The sequence below is a fragment of the Labrus mixtus genome, chromosome 19, assembly GCF_963584025.1.
Source record: "Labrus mixtus chromosome 19, fLabMix1.1, whole genome shotgun sequence".
In the NCBI taxonomy this organism is placed as follows: Eukaryota; Metazoa; Chordata; class Actinopteri; order Labriformes; family Labridae; genus Labrus; species Labrus mixtus.
In genome coordinates, this window is record NC_083630.1 from 20,723,888 (window position 1) to 20,740,697 (window position 16,810).

The following is a 16,810-nucleotide window of genomic DNA, read 5'->3' on the forward strand; positions in this document are numbered from 1 at the left end:
ATTTACATTTAATCTTTCATATTTAAGACTAGTAATGTTAAGTTAAATCCTGGTTGTATATATTCACATTCTTAGTTTTGATATTTTTATTGCTTATTTACTTTGTATTTAATATTATATTGTGTTTAAATTTGCTAATATTGTGTTTTTTACTCATATTGTGTGTTTGGACAAACCTGCTGCTGTAACGCCACAATTTCCCAGTTTGGGATGAATAAAGTAATTCTATTCTATTCTATTCTAGATTGATAGATAGATAGACAAACATAAAGGTATAACATGATGTATGGAGAGAGCTGGACTCAAACTGGAGGGATCAGAAAATAATCTGGATTGTAATGAAGAGGGAGAGGTCGAAGATGCCTAATTTAATTATCTATTGAGAAGTGAATCTAAGCTAGTGGTGGAGTTAATGTTATATCCAGCAGATGGCAGTAATGCAACTTCTTGAATGCCAGCTGCCACTAAAACCCAAAGAAGAAGAAGAAGCAACCCGGAAGTTTGCTGCAGAGTGCTGACGGTTGTTTTCATGCGGAGCGGCGCATCTTTGACAACAAGTCCTTTGTATTCAGGAATTTACTTTCCACATTTTAACGTAGTGCTAAGAGATGAGTGACGGCTGATAGCGGAGTGATAAAGAGCGGCGCGGAGGGAGTGATGGAGACCGGGCGGATTGATTTCTTCTGTGTGAGGAGAGTCCTCTGACGCACCATGATCCCTGTTCCTCTGCTGGTGTGTGTGATGGCAGTCTGGTGTTCCGTCTACCTCGCCGACACACTGCTGAAGGTGAGACAAAGGTGTTCATGTCACAGCTGACACACAGGGAAAAGAAAAACAAGAAACTCACCTTAATAAGATACTACAACAGCCTCACGACACACTTTGTTTTGATTTGGGGGGGGGGGCGCTTTATCTCCCACTTATATTCACCTGCAGGAACTATTTCCTGGAATTATCAAAGATCTGTTTTTCATAGGAACCCACAGGAGACACATTTGAATGTTGATAATGAATAATAATAATAATAAATGCAGGAAAGTGTGACCACAGCTTTTCAGCTAGTTTAGCATTAACACATTTAAAATAAAGTGTAAAGTCTTTAAAGTCTCTATTAAGGCAACACAGTCACGTTTATTTATTCAGCACATTTTTTTTAGCAACAAATTAATGCAAAGTGTTTCACACAAGACATTAAAAGGTTAGTGAGACAGTAAAAAAGAAACATTAAAAAAGAGGATTGTTACGGCCTCCTTCACAAAAGTAAATAATGTCAGCAAGGCTCAACACAGAGAGAAAAAACATACAGATTTCACTTTTAACCCCGAGCTTTATTGAACAGAAATCATCGTCATGCCCTTCCAAAAAAACAAATCACAGATTAATAAAGAAACAAAAAGGACTGAAGATGGGAAGAGGCCAAGATGGCAAGATAAAAGATCTAAAATAAGACCGCTTGTGGTCTCAAGCCAAAACTGAAGTAACAAAGCCCAGCAATCTGAACATGCCCGAGAAAAAAACTGGATTGGGAGGATACAGTAACAACTTACAAATCGGGAACAATAACTCCTCTGTGCATTTCTGTTCTGTCAGGTGTGCAGCAGGTAGAGGGAGGAGGGAGAATCATGGAGAGAGAGAACGAGAGAGAACAGGGTTACACATATGGTATTATTCTGATGCATAACATTCAGATTGAAATAACTTTATTTATCCGTTAAGAACTTCAGTTGTGATAAAAAGTCAGTGCTCTCACACAGTTAACTTCTGGATCTTTTTCTCTTTTTTTTTTTTTTTTTTGCTCAGTCGTCAGCGAAGCATCGGATCAGCTACGAGTCATGGTTGGCGAGCCGAGGGCTGATGTTGTCTCCTTTCCATCTGAGATGGCAGACCACCATGTTCAACCGGCTGTTTGCGTACTGCGCCCGCATCAACCCTCGAGCCCTCTACATTTGGTGAGGAATTACTGAACCTGAAGTGTTTCTGCGTCATGTCTTCACTTGTTCACACTTCTATATTCCTGCTGATTAAAGTAGCCTCGTGTTTTTTGGAGGGATTTCCAGATGGTCATCTTAAACTACAAGATGCTTTAGTGTTAAACTTCTTTTTAAATTCACTTTATAGAAAATAATCCAAACAAAAAACAATAATTAAACACGTGACAGAAGAGGTCCTGACATTATAAGATACTCCAGGGTTTAAGATCAAAGATAATGCATCACATAGAAATTGATAAAAAAAAAAACAAATACAAAAAAAATGTGAAAACAAAATAGTTTTTAAATAGTTTAAGATCATGTTTAATTTATTCAGACAAATACGGCTTGGTATTTATCCAATGTTGTTTCTTTTATAAAAACCCTATCAATCAACTTAGAGTACCAGTACTGGAATTATTTGATTCCTATCAAGCCGTTAATAAAACTACAACATAAAATATCACTCAGGGTCTTAAGTATTTCATTGTAAAGCTGCTTAACTTTCTAACTCATCACGTATTGTTTGGCTTTTTCCTCTGTCACCTTTTCTGCATCTGAACCTTTATTCTGTTTTCAGATTCATTCAACACATCTCTCAGGGCCCACGGGGTAAATCAAATTGCTTGAAATACTTTCCATATTGTTAAATTCTGCTACTCTTCTAGGTTCAACGGTGGTCTGGTGTTCGGTATTGTTGCCATGGTGGGCTCTGTGGTGCTGCTGATAAGGACGCTGCAGCAGACGCTCGCTCAGATGACCACAAATAACCCTCGCATGGGAGGTCAGCAGGCGCTGCAGGTGGTGGTACGTACACACAGAACTGGACATTTATAATCTTTATTAATACATGCACAGCAGGCGTTCTGAACTGTATTTTACAGTACATAGAGGAGGGGTTTGTCTGCAGGTTTCAGCATCGCCTTTCAACAAGAAAATATGCTTGAGGCTGCTCTTGTTAAAAATCAAAGACAGACATTTGGCTCTTCTGCTGATATATTCATTTAAATGAGTTTTTTACAGCGTTGTGAGTCTCTCTCCAGTGCACAGGGCCGCAGATTAAGTGGAGTTTAGAGCTTTTAATGTCCTTGAAAGTTCACACTAAGCTTGTAATATTCAAATGAGGGGGCGGAAAAAATGCCCCCAATTATGTGAAGGGCCTTTTTTTTTTTTTTTTTTATCTCCAGGATTTTTTTTTTTCTCCTGTTCTCAGTTTTTTATTCATCGAGGTGTCAGATAGCCGTGCATTAATGTGAGCACTATCCCCAGTGGATCACTGTATGTGATTCATGGGAAGCTATTAGAAGGACATTTATAAGCCAGTATTCAGCTGGGAGCTGCAGAAAAATGCAGCTCACCGCTCGGTGTGGGAGGAAAAGTGCAGACCACACAGAAACGCTCGGCTTCAGGAGAACATGGAACAGTTCATAAAAAGAGAGAAACCGAAGAATTTCTAGCTCAACTTAATGTTCTATAAAAAAAAGGTGATAAAATAACTGCATGGTTGATATAATAAAGGCAACAAGTTGTTGCTCCATTCACAGTAACTGTTGGAGCCCTTGTTGTGTTTCTGTGTCAGTCACTGTCATGTTTCTTCTTCTCTGCTCATGTGTGTGACTTCAGGTCCCGGGAGTCAATCTGCCCACCAGTCAGCTGGCCTACTTCTTCATCGCCCTGCTGCTCAGCGGTGTCATACATGAGCTTGGCCACGCCGTGGCAGCACTGAGGTAAAACACAAACACAAAAACACACAGAAGGAAAAAGCATCCAAATGGAAAATAGGAGAGGAAAACGGAACCAGTTTGAGTTTGTGAAAAAACAGAAGAAGGTGCTTAGTTAAATCCTGGTTGTATATATTCCCATTCTTAGTTTTCATATTTTTAATGCTTATTTACTTTATATTTAATATTATATTGTGTTTAAATTTGTTAATATTGTGTTTTTTTGCTCATATTGTGTGTTTGGATAACCTGCTGCTGTAACGCCACAATTTCCCAGTTTGGGATCAATAAAGTAATGTTGTGTCCAAACTACAGTTAACATGTGAATAAATAATTCCTATGTACACATGCTTGGTCACACATCTGACATAACAGTAGATGTTATATTAATTGATCTTGTGAATTTTAGCAACAATTCAGTACTGTGACTCTATTGAGGCGGTAAAAATGTTGAATACTTCAATATTTTCCCTTATCAAATGTTTTTATAATGACACAATCTCAGTTTTTTTTAATGATCTTAGTATCAAACAAAAAACAAAAACTTTAAAAAAACTATATCTCTTTAGCTCTGTTTGGCATCTCATGAAAATGGAAAAAGGTACATAAATGTCTCCTACAGAGCAAAGGTGACGCTGTCCAAACTGCAGAAATACATCGGCAGCTTATTCAGACAGTGTGAAAGAGGTCGCTTAAATACCTTTTCTAAACATCTGTAAAAGTCTGTATTGGTGTGTTTATGTAGGATCTTATCACTGATAATATGCTGGTCATGTTAGGGCTTTTAATGTTCTCTTTTCCTGGACATTTTTTGGGCTCTGTTTTACCAAATGTTCTGACCCCAACAGGGAGCAGGTGCGAGTGAACGGCTTCGGCATGTTTGTGTTTGTGGTGTATCCCGGTGCGTTCGTGGACCTGTTCACCACACACCTCAACCTCGTGTCCCCCACTCAGCAGCTCCGCATCTTCTGTGCCGGTAAGCCTTTTTTAAAATGTATTCTTTTACTGATGTTTCAATCACTCCGTACAGCGGAGGCAATAATCCTGATTGTTATTTTTTTTCTCCTGCTAATGTGATCACAGCTGTTAATCACAGGGATTTGAAGCATTCTGTTAGAAACTTGTTTCTGTGTCACCAGTGAAGGTCACACTGAGGTCGTTAATGTCTGAACAGCAGACAGCTGCTTCACATCAAATCATTTCACTCTGCAATTAAGAAAATTAGATCTTAATAGACTGATTGCTGGGGCTGGCAGTTATTCACGCTCGAATGTGATGATAAATGTTTCCTACGGTGGCCTGTAGGAGACATCAGTCAGGGCCAGTTAAAGTGATTATTTTCAGTGCAGGTTGGTCTAGAAGAATTTTGAAAAGCTGTGATTAGACAACAGTTGAAAGGACTTTTGCAACTATGAGAAAGGATTTCATAGAAATAAGAATAAATGTTGTAATAAAGCCGGGTTATTATTGGACTGTATGGTTTTTAAGCTCTTTCCATTCTTTTAAAACGAGCCAGTACTGTGAATACACAATGCTCACATTTGTAACCTCCTTAATGACGTTTAGAAGATTCATAAAGTCACTTTCTTGTTTTTTTTTTTATAATTATTTTTATTACTTTCATGCTTTCCATCAGTCATACTTACAAGGTTTTATCAACCAAAGTAATACCATAACATTTAACTTAGTTACACTTTTCAAGAGTGAAATCAGGATCACACGAGATATTTACCTTTATATCCCAAGACACAACAGAGAAAACACATAAAATAAAACAAAATATATATATATATAATTAAATAAATATATGTCCCATTCATTCATGTCACACAAATCTCGTCCCTCGCATCACTTTCTTGGGTTTTAAATCCATACAAATTCTTGGAGGTACCCTGTAGAAGACGGTCCTCAGTTTAGAAATATTGTTGTTACAAGTTCAGAGACCTGTGATCAAAAATTCTACGACTAAAAATACCAAAGTTTTTTGCTTTAAAGATACAATATGTAGATTCCACCACCACTCGATAAATATTACAATAACAAGAGATGATGTCCAGGCTAGCGGGTAATCACAAGCTAATGCTAATGTTTGGCGGAATGATAACTTTAAAAGTATTTGTTCTGATTTACTGTCAGTTCAAGTCTTTTAAATAAGTTATTAAGCTTTTTTTTGGAATGCTAATGCTAAACCTTACTCGCTAATGCAGTATGCTACCATTTTAAGCTAATAAGATGATCCATCAATGTTTGTTACGGTTTAAGATACGTTTTTTAATTTTCCAAACAGCTGAAAAAACGAATGTAGCCGGCAAAGACTTAAAACGTGCTAATTTGAGCCAAAACCATGGTAATTAACAATTTCAACTAATTAAATATCTATTTTTACTTCTTATGATAACCTATTGCTACTGGATAAAATATTTTAGATTCTGTACACACATTTAATGTTTTTAACATACAAAGTACCGAAACTGTTGTTGAGAAAAAGCATCTTTTTAAGCCCCACAAACTGTCCGTGGTTGATGCTCCGTGTCAGCATGTTTGACAGTTGAATTCCAGTTATACTCAACAAACAGAAAAAAAATGTATGTCAGGATGATTTGTTGTTCTGAGACTCCAAACTCGCAGCAAACACTCTTGTGTCAGTTTGCTGCCAGAGTGTATAACAGCAGGACACAGATGACACACTGGGACTCTCTGGTTACTCGTTGCAGCCTTCAGAGGGCGCTGCAGAGCTTCTCCACAACCATCTGCATCTCTAACCTCGATAGCGTATTCCTCAAGGCTTTTCCACAGCTCACTATGACAAGTAAATAACTGGGTTGGGCGGCTGCAGGCACCGAACCGTGACGTCCAATCAAACCATGTGACAAACACGACAGAGCGAGAGAGAGAGAGATGTTGTTCCCATCAGGGGAGTGGTGACATAACGGCATGCTGAGTTTATTTATCCGTCTCTCTCTGTCTGTCCACAGTGGAGACGGCTCTGTACGCAGCGGGTTCTTTCACATAACATGCTTATTAATGAATCCTGTTGAGAGGTGATGCAACCTTTAAAGTCTGTTAACTGTAAAAAGTCAATTTGGAGAATGTGTGCACCCTTAGGTCCGTGTTTCACAACTTTGGGGAAGTAGTTTTTCTTTAAGTTGGATGCAGTAATGAGCATTGAATATATCCTACTGTCTTACTCCTGTCTTCCCTCCTTCCTTTGGTTAGCCTTTTGCCTCCTGCTGTCTCCTGTCACCACATTTCTTCTTTTTTCTTTTTTAACCTTCTCAGAAAAATAAGCTTTTAAAGTGTGTGGTTTGACCTTGAGAGGCAGGGACACATTTCCCTGATGTGGTTTTGGTCAACTGAATGTTTCATTTAGCATAATTCAGATGGTATAGAGACCTATTTTTAGTGAGAGGTGGTTACTGTTTTTCCTCGACATCCTACACAGTATGGAGACACCATGCAACACTGTTGTAACAACACGGCTGTAGTACATCAGGTTGTTTTTTTTTAAAGCAAGAGGCTGTGTTGTAGTCCTCTTTGCACTTAAAGAACAGCAGGAATATAAAATATTGTTCATAATTCTACGGGTTTGCTTCGATGTGATGAGCACATGAGATTAGATTAGTCCCACCTTTGTCATAAATCAGCGTGACAGGTTTAATTAAGATTTTTGTCTAATGTTCCCAAATTAGGTTTTCAAAAGTTATTTTTAGAACTTATCTTAAAGGAGCAATATGTTAGATATCTACTTAATTAAATCATAAAATTACTTTACTATATCATCAGTTATGTTATGTTGAAGTGCTGTCTTCTCTGTCAACAAACCAACAGGTGTTGCAGCGATGGAACTGATTCAGATATAACAGATTCTACCCGACCGAAAAAGCCTTTTTTTATGATAAGCTGCATGACCAGAAACGTGGTAAAACTCAGATAAATGTTGGAGATGCTTTTGAAAATGAAAACGCAGAAAGGTTTCAGGAGCGATGCAGAGCTGGCTAAACACTGAAGCTTCCCTGTCCATGACACGGCAACCTGTGTGCACATCGACTTTAGGGAGGAGGGGGGCGGGACGAGACTCCTCTCTTCAATGATTTGAATTTGGACTGCAGTACCCATTTTGAACACTAGGTGTCACAGTTACATATTGCTCCTTTAAGGCATAAAAATGAACCTAAAAACTCCAACGTAAAACGCACAATTGAAAAGTAAGTACATGTTTCTGTTTTCTCTCTCCAGGAGTGTGGCACAACTTTGTTCTGTGTGTGGCAGCGTTGGCCTTCCTCTTCCTGTTGCCTGTTTTCCTGTTTCCTATGTACTACACCGGAGCCGGGGCGCTGGTCACCGAGGTTATCCAGGTGAATGTTACTTCTATCCTGATATATTACCTGTTAAACACACGTTCATTTCCTGTTTGACTTTGGGGTAACGTCACATGAGAATCCTTGACGCCTCTATCGTTTGTCCGTCCTTTAAGAAGTCTCCTTTTGCACTAAATCATGTTTTCAATGTCACAGTAATCGATGTTTTATCGAGGCAAAGTGAACGGGGCATGAAATGATATTTTAAATCCTCTACAGTTGGCTGCTGAAGGTGTTTAATGTTAAGACTATGTAGTTAGCAAACAAATAGATAAGAGGTTTCAAACCATCAATCTCCACTTTTTGTTGACCAGTTTTAACCACTTCATGTTTTCCTCCCCGCGTCCTCCTCTGGAGCAGGGCTCTGCGGCTGACGGTCCTCGGGGTCTGTCGGTCGGGGACATCGTGACGGGGCTGGAGAACTGTCCAGTTAAGGGAGTGGAGGACTGGAGCAGCTGCCTGTCTCGCCTCTCTTACACCCCGCAGACAGGATACTGCGTCCCTGTCATCGGCCTGCAGCCCAGCTGGGCCCACGGACGAGGTGAGAGAGCAGAGAGGGCGCCCAAAGGTCCTCTATAAACATCACTATAGACAGATTATTATTATTTTAAATAGTGGAGTAATAATAGGATGTATTTTTTCTTTTATTTAATTTTGTCTGTAAGTGAGCTCAATGTAATAAGTTGAAGCTCTTGTTGCTTATCTGAAGTCTCTGATTATTCCCATGATATAAACTAGACTTCATCATAACAGATAAGTACAAACACTGAAGCTGTTTTATTAGAATACATTTCTTTTTTAGAGGTGCAATCACCTGAATGTTCAATGAGCAGAGTATGAATCTGCAGCCACTCAATGTTTTTAATTTATGTATGTATGCATTCATGTATGTGTTTATTGTGACAAATTGTCAAATATTCTCAGCTTGAAGCGTCTAAAAAGTGACGATTTCCTCTTTTATTTTCCACCTTTTTGTTTTTTATGTATAACACACAGGTCGTTATCTTCAGCTTTAGATTTGTCGGTCAGACCAAACACTCAAATGAAAGGGCAGCACTGTTTCGCTCCAGAGTATAATTTGACTTATCTTTAAAACATTTTAACACTGAACAATAATCAAAATCACTTTATAGATTATTTATTAAGAAAAGTATTAATCATTCAGACTTATTTTTTATCTAACCCAAAGGGAGAATTAAATCATTTTCTGAAGCTCATGTACAGACTTTCTCCTTTTCACCCCAGCAGGTGTTATTTTAAATTCTTTCAGTGTGTTAGAAAGTGAGGTTAGTTAATTGAGAACACAGTTTGAGGCGGTGATGACGTTTCAGGACTCGGCAGGATAATCTCAGTTATGTCATAAGTGTGTGATACTCCGTCCTTTTCTTATCAACTCGATCAAAACTAACAGTCAGAGGAAAAGAAAACCTCGGTGACATGGAGCTTTATTGTTGGATTTGCCATGTTTTGTTTTCTCTCTCTCTCTCTCTCTCTCTCTCTCATCCATGAATCTTCTTTATTTTTACTCATTTATCTCCTTCGCCGTCTCTCCTCCAGCCTTTAAGCGTCTGGATGGAACGATGGACTGCTGCAGCAACAACAGCCTGACAGATCTCTGTTTCTCTTACATGAACCCAGAGGGCAGGAACAGCAGGGACAGAGAGGTTACACACACACACACACACACACACACACACACACACACACACACACACACACACACACACACACACACACACACACACACACACACTGGGACTGCTAGTGACTGCGTCATCATGTGAGCAGGTTTTCCATCCTTCTCAGTCAAACATATTTTTATTCCTTCCTTTATTTCCTTTATTTGATTCACTTCCTTTTTTTTCCCCATTTAGTTCTTTTTATAAATACATGAAACAATGAACACAAAAAGAAGAACTGTAAACACATAACAAATACTAATTTAACATTATATTCTTCATTATTAAAGAGCTGTACTACTAAATGTCCTTTTTATATGAATCTATGATTTGCCAATGATAGTTATCTTCTTTTGAGTACATTCAGTTCTTCGTAAGATAAATCAGGCTCCTGAAAAAAGTAAAAAAATATCAATATATCTAACCAGATGTGTTGTAGAGAGGCCGTCTGTCTCAAGGCCAGGCAGTGCTTCATACATTATGAATAATAGAAGTATAAGAACACTACCCCAAAAGAAAACTAAAGAAAGTCGGGGAGTTATCAAACATTTGGAAAAAGTCAAAAACTCTGAGCTGCTTTTTTCCCCGACAATGCCTTCTGTAATAATTCTTCTTCCCCCCCCTCCCTCCTGTAACCCTGTGATTGCAGTACGCCTGCATGCCGGTGCGTAAGATGGTGACGGGCACTCACGTTTGTCGTACAAATGAAGACTGCGCCGCTCACACCCACGCCGCTGCGAGCATTTGCGTCACTCCCTCTCTGGAGAACCAGACTCGCTTCATCCGAGTCACTCACCCGCCCAACACTCACATGCTGTTTGTGGGGTATCCGCCGCACCTCCAGTTCTCTGGTACGTATCGTGTGGTGTCATACTCACTCCAGATATTCTTTTAGTATGTTGAATCAGGAGGTTTGTTTTAGGTGAAGCTAGGTACCATGGAGTCACCAAAATAAGAAAAAGTTTGGTATCTGATTTCTTAAACAAAGTGATAAATAATAATTACATTTTACTTAAACCTTGTCATTTCTTTTTATTTTTTTGAAAATATAACAACAAAAAACAAGCAACCCACATAAAAAAAAACCCACACACACAAACCCAAAACAAAACAGACCAAACAAAAAAAGTGACACACACATCACCAACGACATAACCATGATTTACTTTCAGTTTTTGCAACCAAAATAATGTTTACATACATCCCCTATTCATTATATATATTATTAAATTAAGATATCACCACATTTTCCCCTTGCCAACCTGTATCTAAACATCCTCCATCATCGTGTTGCCATGGAAACCAACTGTCAAGGAATTTTGCATTTTGCAGTCTTATTTTGAAAGTTATCTTTTCCCCAAAAAAAGAAAACCTTGTCATTTCAGTGTAAGAGTCAACAAGATACTTTTTTCCCACACTTGAAGGAGACATCTGTAATATTCATATAATTACAGTTTATTCTGAGCCGCCTCTCCAGTCCTAAGTGCCTGACATTAACTGTGCAGGAAGAGGCCTCGCTCTGTCGTCTGCTGCCGTTTCACCGGGTTACAAAAGTGCCGACTGGCTCCGATCTCCACAACCACACACACACAGTTTGTTTGAAACATTCTCCTGTGACTGTAACACATCCTGTGTTTTTTTTTTTGTCTTTTCTCAGTGAGTCTGACCAATTTCATCCCCCGCTTCGGTTTCCTCCACCTGGATCTGCCCGTCTTCTTGGAGACCTTCTGCAAGTATCCTTTCATGTGTGAAGCGCTGCAGAACGTAATCAGGTGATGGATGCGCGAGGTGCTGGCTTTAGAAATGTGAGCGCCGCTCCTCTGTCAAAGTCACTTAGCCAAATCTAAACAAATGATGTATTTATTTAAAGGACAGACATGTAATGTATGACCTTGGGTGATAGAGCATCGTCTGACTCACAGTGCAGAACATTTAACTACATTTCTTCAAAATGGCCACAAATCATTACAACTGTGATCGGGCCTGCAGCCATATTCTAATGTCTGTGATGTCAGAATCACAGTCTGCTTTTGATGAGCAGCCAATCATTTTTACCCCACAGCCAAGAGGCACTTCACAAGTCTGATGACGGCCTGAAGAGATGCATTCAGCTGACCAAGGCGGAGCATGATCAGCTGAACGCAATCTTCATTTCATGCAGATGTGAGCCTTCCTGATTGAAGCTCTGCTGCAGCAACAACGTTTTCTTTTCTGGTATTTGTTACCACAGTTGTGTGTTTGTAAAAGTTGTGTTGGTTGACTGTTGAATGGAGGTGGTGTTACCTACATAAGATGCATGTCATGTCAGACCAAGTAAAGCTGTTACAACACATTTTTTTTAGAGTATTAAAGTGATCAATAGTGCTTTTAAAATTCCTATGCTAATTGTTTGTAAGAGAAAGTTATTCCTTTTCCTATGGTTACACAGTCTGAAGATAAAGATAAAGATAAACTTTATTGATCCCCCGTGGGGGAAATTTGTGCATTACAGCAGCTCCAGAAAACAGGGGACGGGAATATAATTATTAAAAATAAAAATAGAAGTTAAAATCAAGCCAGTGCCATGATTTAAAAAAACAAAAAACAACAGCAGTTCCTTGAATGGCCACTTGACACCACCTTAAAAAGTGAGTCAACTATTGACCAAGCCATTATTCAAATGCCAACCTCACTGATATTTTGCTAGACAATCTTACATCAAGATATCTGATCTGATCTGATCTGATTAAGCGGAGATTATTAAACGGCCTGTAAGAGCCCGAAATGTAATTTAAAATTTTTTAATTAAACCCAAAATGTAACATTTGGTCGATAATGTAACAAGATGCTGAGCCCACAACGTAATAACTTTTTGCTGAAATATTTTTCTCACTTTAGTGTAATAATTTGAAATAATAATTTTAAAAAAATACAAATGTTAATGTATTTATTCACTGCAGTTTGACTTTCAGTTTGATCTCTTATATCACTTCATCTCTTAACCTCACGTTATCCTGCCGTCTTCTTCTTTTATATTCAGCTTTCTATTTCTTCTTTTGCCAATCAACTTCTGATCACATTACCCTCAATAACGTCTTTAACAGTTTAGAATGTTTTCTTTTAATAAAAACATCAATTGTATGACGAGTCAGGACGACGGTAAATTGGTGTATCAAGAGTTCGTCCGATCGCTAGTCACGAGATGAAATTAGCATTGAACTTAGTCGATGGTTTTGACTTTAAGGTCGTTAAAATTGGATTGGTTGTTGCGTCAAACTTAAATGTGTGTGTGGTTTGTGTGTTATTGCCCTTAACCCTCCTGTCCCTCAGATATCTGGTGTCCCTCTCCGGTGCATTAGCCGTAGTAAACTCAGTGCCGTGTTTCGCTCTCGATGGTCAGTGGATGCTGAACGCCCTGCTGGAGGCCACGCTGGTTACAATAGTAACGGACCGTCAGAAGCGCGAGCTGATTGGTTTTTTCCTGCTGCTGGCGGGCAGCGCCCTGCTGGCGGCCAACGTGGCTCTGGGCCTGTGGATGGTCACAGCGCGGTAGCCACAGCGGAGAGCCAAGGCCAAAGGGAGGACAAAGACTAAATGAATGGAACGCCACGAGGTGGGAGAGTTGTTCTCTCAGGATGTGTTTGACACGCGTGGACCGTTAGACTGTGAACATCAGTTTGTGGAGACTGTTAGGCAGAATGTGGCTCTGCCTCTGAGGCTTCACTGGACCACCAGGGAAAACAACAACAACAACAACAACAACAACCTTCTTCCACCTTGTCGCAGCCATATGCTCAAAGCACAAATCAAACAATGCACTTGCTGTAAAGCACTTGTCCTACATGACTGTTTACAAAAACTCCACTTCCTTTCCAAATTGAATTGTCTGTACTGTGTCGGTGTTTGAGAGAAAACGTCTCGGTTTATGATGTTCTGGGATCTGGAGCTGCGCTGTTTTGTGACTGCTTTGGCTTCTGTGTGTTTGCAAAGAGAACAAAATGAATCCAAGATATATGGAAGTTAAAGAAGCCTTCATTTTTTTTTATCAGCAAATGCTGAAAAATACCTTAACCCTCAACTCCGTATCACTGTTGACGAAAGCCTTGCTACCTATTATTCAAGTTCAAAAGAAAAGCCTCAAAGTTACCAAATACACACATCATATAATACACTAAAGGGACTCCGATCTTTTCCTTCTACAGGTTTCTTCTGTCAAGTCAAGTGTCTTTTACAACCGCTGGGATTGTAGTGGGGAAAAGTTTGGAACAAAGCTTTTACCACTTTTTCTCAGAAATTCTTTTCTCTTTGGCTTCTTACTGTTTGTGCTCCGTCTAACTATGGAATAAACAACTCATTTTTATTTAAGACCTTCTTGTCAAACTGTTAATAAAATGATTTGTTCTGTTTATTCACTAGTTTTGTTTTTGACTCCGTTTATTGCGCTGTGTTCGTCGACCTCACAACTTGTGTAAATGGAAAACTTTGGGACATAGGAAAGCTGTTTTGGTGTTGATTTTGCTGATCATGAGGGTCTGAAAAATCATGACGCAGAGCTGGATTTTCTGGCACAATTTCACCAACTAACAACGTGCAAGAAGAGTGAAAGGGCTTGAAGAGGTCAAAAAACACTAGTAGCATAAATAGCAACTTCATTAATGAATTGGACGCTTTTTCCGCCTTCATCAGGGTCAGAAAAATCCAAAAAATGTTAACCTTTTTGAGGGAAATAATGTAGTCCTGCTAGCTGAACTGTTTGCACGTTGTAGGGCTGACACTAATGGATACAGAGAGCCATGAAATCTAAGATTTCTGTTTCTGTAAATAAGAGAGGAAACCCTGTTCAGAATTTATAAGCACAACTTCCAACATTTTGTTTTCACACTGTAACAGCAGAGTTCAGTGTTTTTTATTGAAATTGTCAAAAAGTGTAACTCTTTTCCGAGTAATTAAAAAGCTGCTGTAACAGATAATGAAGAAGCAATTGACCTATCACGAGTAGGGAGAGGGAGTGACATTGTATTGAATATCAGAAGTGTTGTGATTCAGGATTAAGTGTAGTCCTGCAGACCCGGTGCCAAAGATAGTCACAGCAGTGCTGATGTTCAATACACCGTGTTAACTTTAAGTGTGATTTTTGCTTTTATAAAGTAAGGACCAGCATAAAGAGTAAAACAGAAAAATAAAACTAATTGATGAGAATATTTTCCTCCACCAATTAAATTAGTTTCACATAATTAAAAATGGCCTGTTGCCAAGCAACACAATTCTACTGCACTCTTGCTACTTTGTTTGTGTCCATGGTAACCACAGACCAGCTGTTTAGTTGAATGTGCATTTATTTGTATTTTTTAATTTAATGTGTAGCGAGCTTATAAAGACTGATTCAAGTGAGTAATTAATTGAGAGTGAATTTCATTTGGTTTTCCTATATGCTCTGTGTTTTCAACATAACTCAATAATAATGCAACATCTCTTACTTCTAACAATACTTGGAAAAAGATGATTTTTTTTACATCTTGGAAAGATCTTCCTTTGCCTCTGACACATACAGGAATGTGTGATTTTCCTCTTGGGAGACGTCACCTTTCTAATTTAATATTCCCCAGCACATTTCCACAAAAAAAAAAAAACACACATGCTCCACTTTTAGGAACATCTCCTGACCCGGTGTTGATTTTGTGCTTTCGAGGAGTCATGCAGGGATGATTTTTCCTGACTGTGTGAGTGGGAGAGATGACACATTGTAATTTGAAAGGGTGTTTCCCACAGACATATAAATACTGAACGGCCTTCAGCTCAGCCTAAGAGGTGTATTTACCCAAGATGAGCAGACACCTCTGTCAGCAGGTTCAAAATTGTTGCCTTTTTTCGGCGCCTAATCTTTGAATCAATAGGGTAGTGCATGAAAAGATCAGACACTGTTGCATGCATAAGTTAGCTTCTGGTGTGTGTGTGTGTGTTTGTGTTCAGATAAAACATTTTGAAGGCGGTTTTCTCCCGTAATCTACGGTAAAAGATTACTCATGTGTCCTTGTATGTGTGTTTTAGTTGATTATCTATTATAGTAATGACCGCCTGGGGGGGTGTTTGGGTAAACAGCCATGGGAGGATGATGAGGGGTGAAGAAGAGAGCAAAAAGGAGGCATGTTTTTAACTGTCTGCTTCATATTGACAGATGAGACTTTAGAGTCCCCATGAAATGGAAAATTCATTTTCCCTGTTTGAAAGCAGCGTTCCTGTGTTAAATGTTCATTTATCTGCCACTTTCTGCCAAATATGTTTCAGTTAAGCAAGAATTTAATTTACACCAAAATAACTATTACCTTTTGCTGTTAAAACATTTCAAATGCCTGACGACTCATCCTGCACTCAGGGGCGTTTACACATTCTCGACCAGCTAAAAAGCTTTGTTGAAGCTAACGCTCCAGTCAAATTCATCCTGACGTTATGCCCCACCTTCTGTTTTGTGATTGGTTCTATCCCGTTTTCCGTTTTTGGAATCCTGCTGCGTTCATGTGCTCCTCGGAAAGTCCCAGCATCCGAGTTGGGAAGTCGTTGTTTCGACTTTAAGTGTGTTCATGGCTGACATGGCAAGTCAGGCAACTAACTCTTTCTTGAGTTTCCGAGTACCTGTTCCGACTTGAGCAGGCGTTCATGTGCATGTTCCATCTCGGAAACTCGTTTTTTTTCCGATGTGTACGACACCACATTAATGCAGAGTGCGTCAACACACCACATTTACACTCGGGGACCTTCTCTTATACAGCCATGCTAGCATCAGTGTGTAACCAAACCACCAAACCACCTTTGTTTACAACAGTTAAGCACGCTAACACTTGCAAATTAGCGTAAAATACAAATTACAGCTGTGACTGATGGAACTATTAAGACTTGCAGATCCATCTCATGTTTTTTTTTTTAGATATTTCAGTCTGGAGCAAAGTGGTTGATCAACTGTCTGAGTGGCGACAATGAAAACTAGAGCAAAGACTCACATTTGAACTGTGAAACAATGAGAATAAAAACAGGACACAAATTATTGTGAGTCACAATGGGGAACAATAGAAGTGTGGTAGGCGCATCTGCTTGATGAATGGGTGTTT

At 39.1% G+C, this 16,810-nt stretch overlaps 1 protein-coding gene across 1 annotated transcript; it reads left to right on the forward strand.

The window, feature by feature from the left end:
- The first annotated feature begins 491 nt into the window (after nt 1-491).
- mbtps2 (membrane-bound transcription factor peptidase, site 2) lies at nt 492-14,115 on the forward strand. Its single transcript, XM_061064323.1, has 11 exons — nt 492-786; nt 1,801-1,949; nt 2,639-2,777; nt 3,594-3,697; nt 4,540-4,667; nt 7,928-8,046; nt 8,410-8,590; nt 9,607-9,713; nt 10,378-10,579; nt 11,386-11,461; nt 13,038-14,115. The coding sequence occupies exons 1-11, from the start codon at nt 712-714 to the stop codon at nt 13,258-13,260; spliced, it is 1,503 nt and encodes a 500-aa protein (XP_060920306.1). The 5' UTR covers nt 492-711; the 3' UTR covers nt 13,261-14,115.
- The last annotated feature ends 2,695 nt before the right edge of the window (nt 14,116-16,810 follow it).

Coding starts and splice junctions, on each gene's coding strand:
- mbtps2 (XM_061064323.1), top strand. CDS start 712: ATGATCCCTGTTCCTCTGCTGGTGTGTGTGATGGCAGTCTGGTGTTCC. Junction 4,668..7,927: donor GCTCCGCATCTTCTGTGCCG/GTAAGCCTTTTT, acceptor TTCTCTCTCCAG/GAGTGTGGCACAACTTTGTT. Junction 9,714..10,377: donor GGAACAGCAGGGACAGAGAG/GTTACACACACA, acceptor CTGTGATTGCAG/TACGCCTGCATGCCGGTGCG.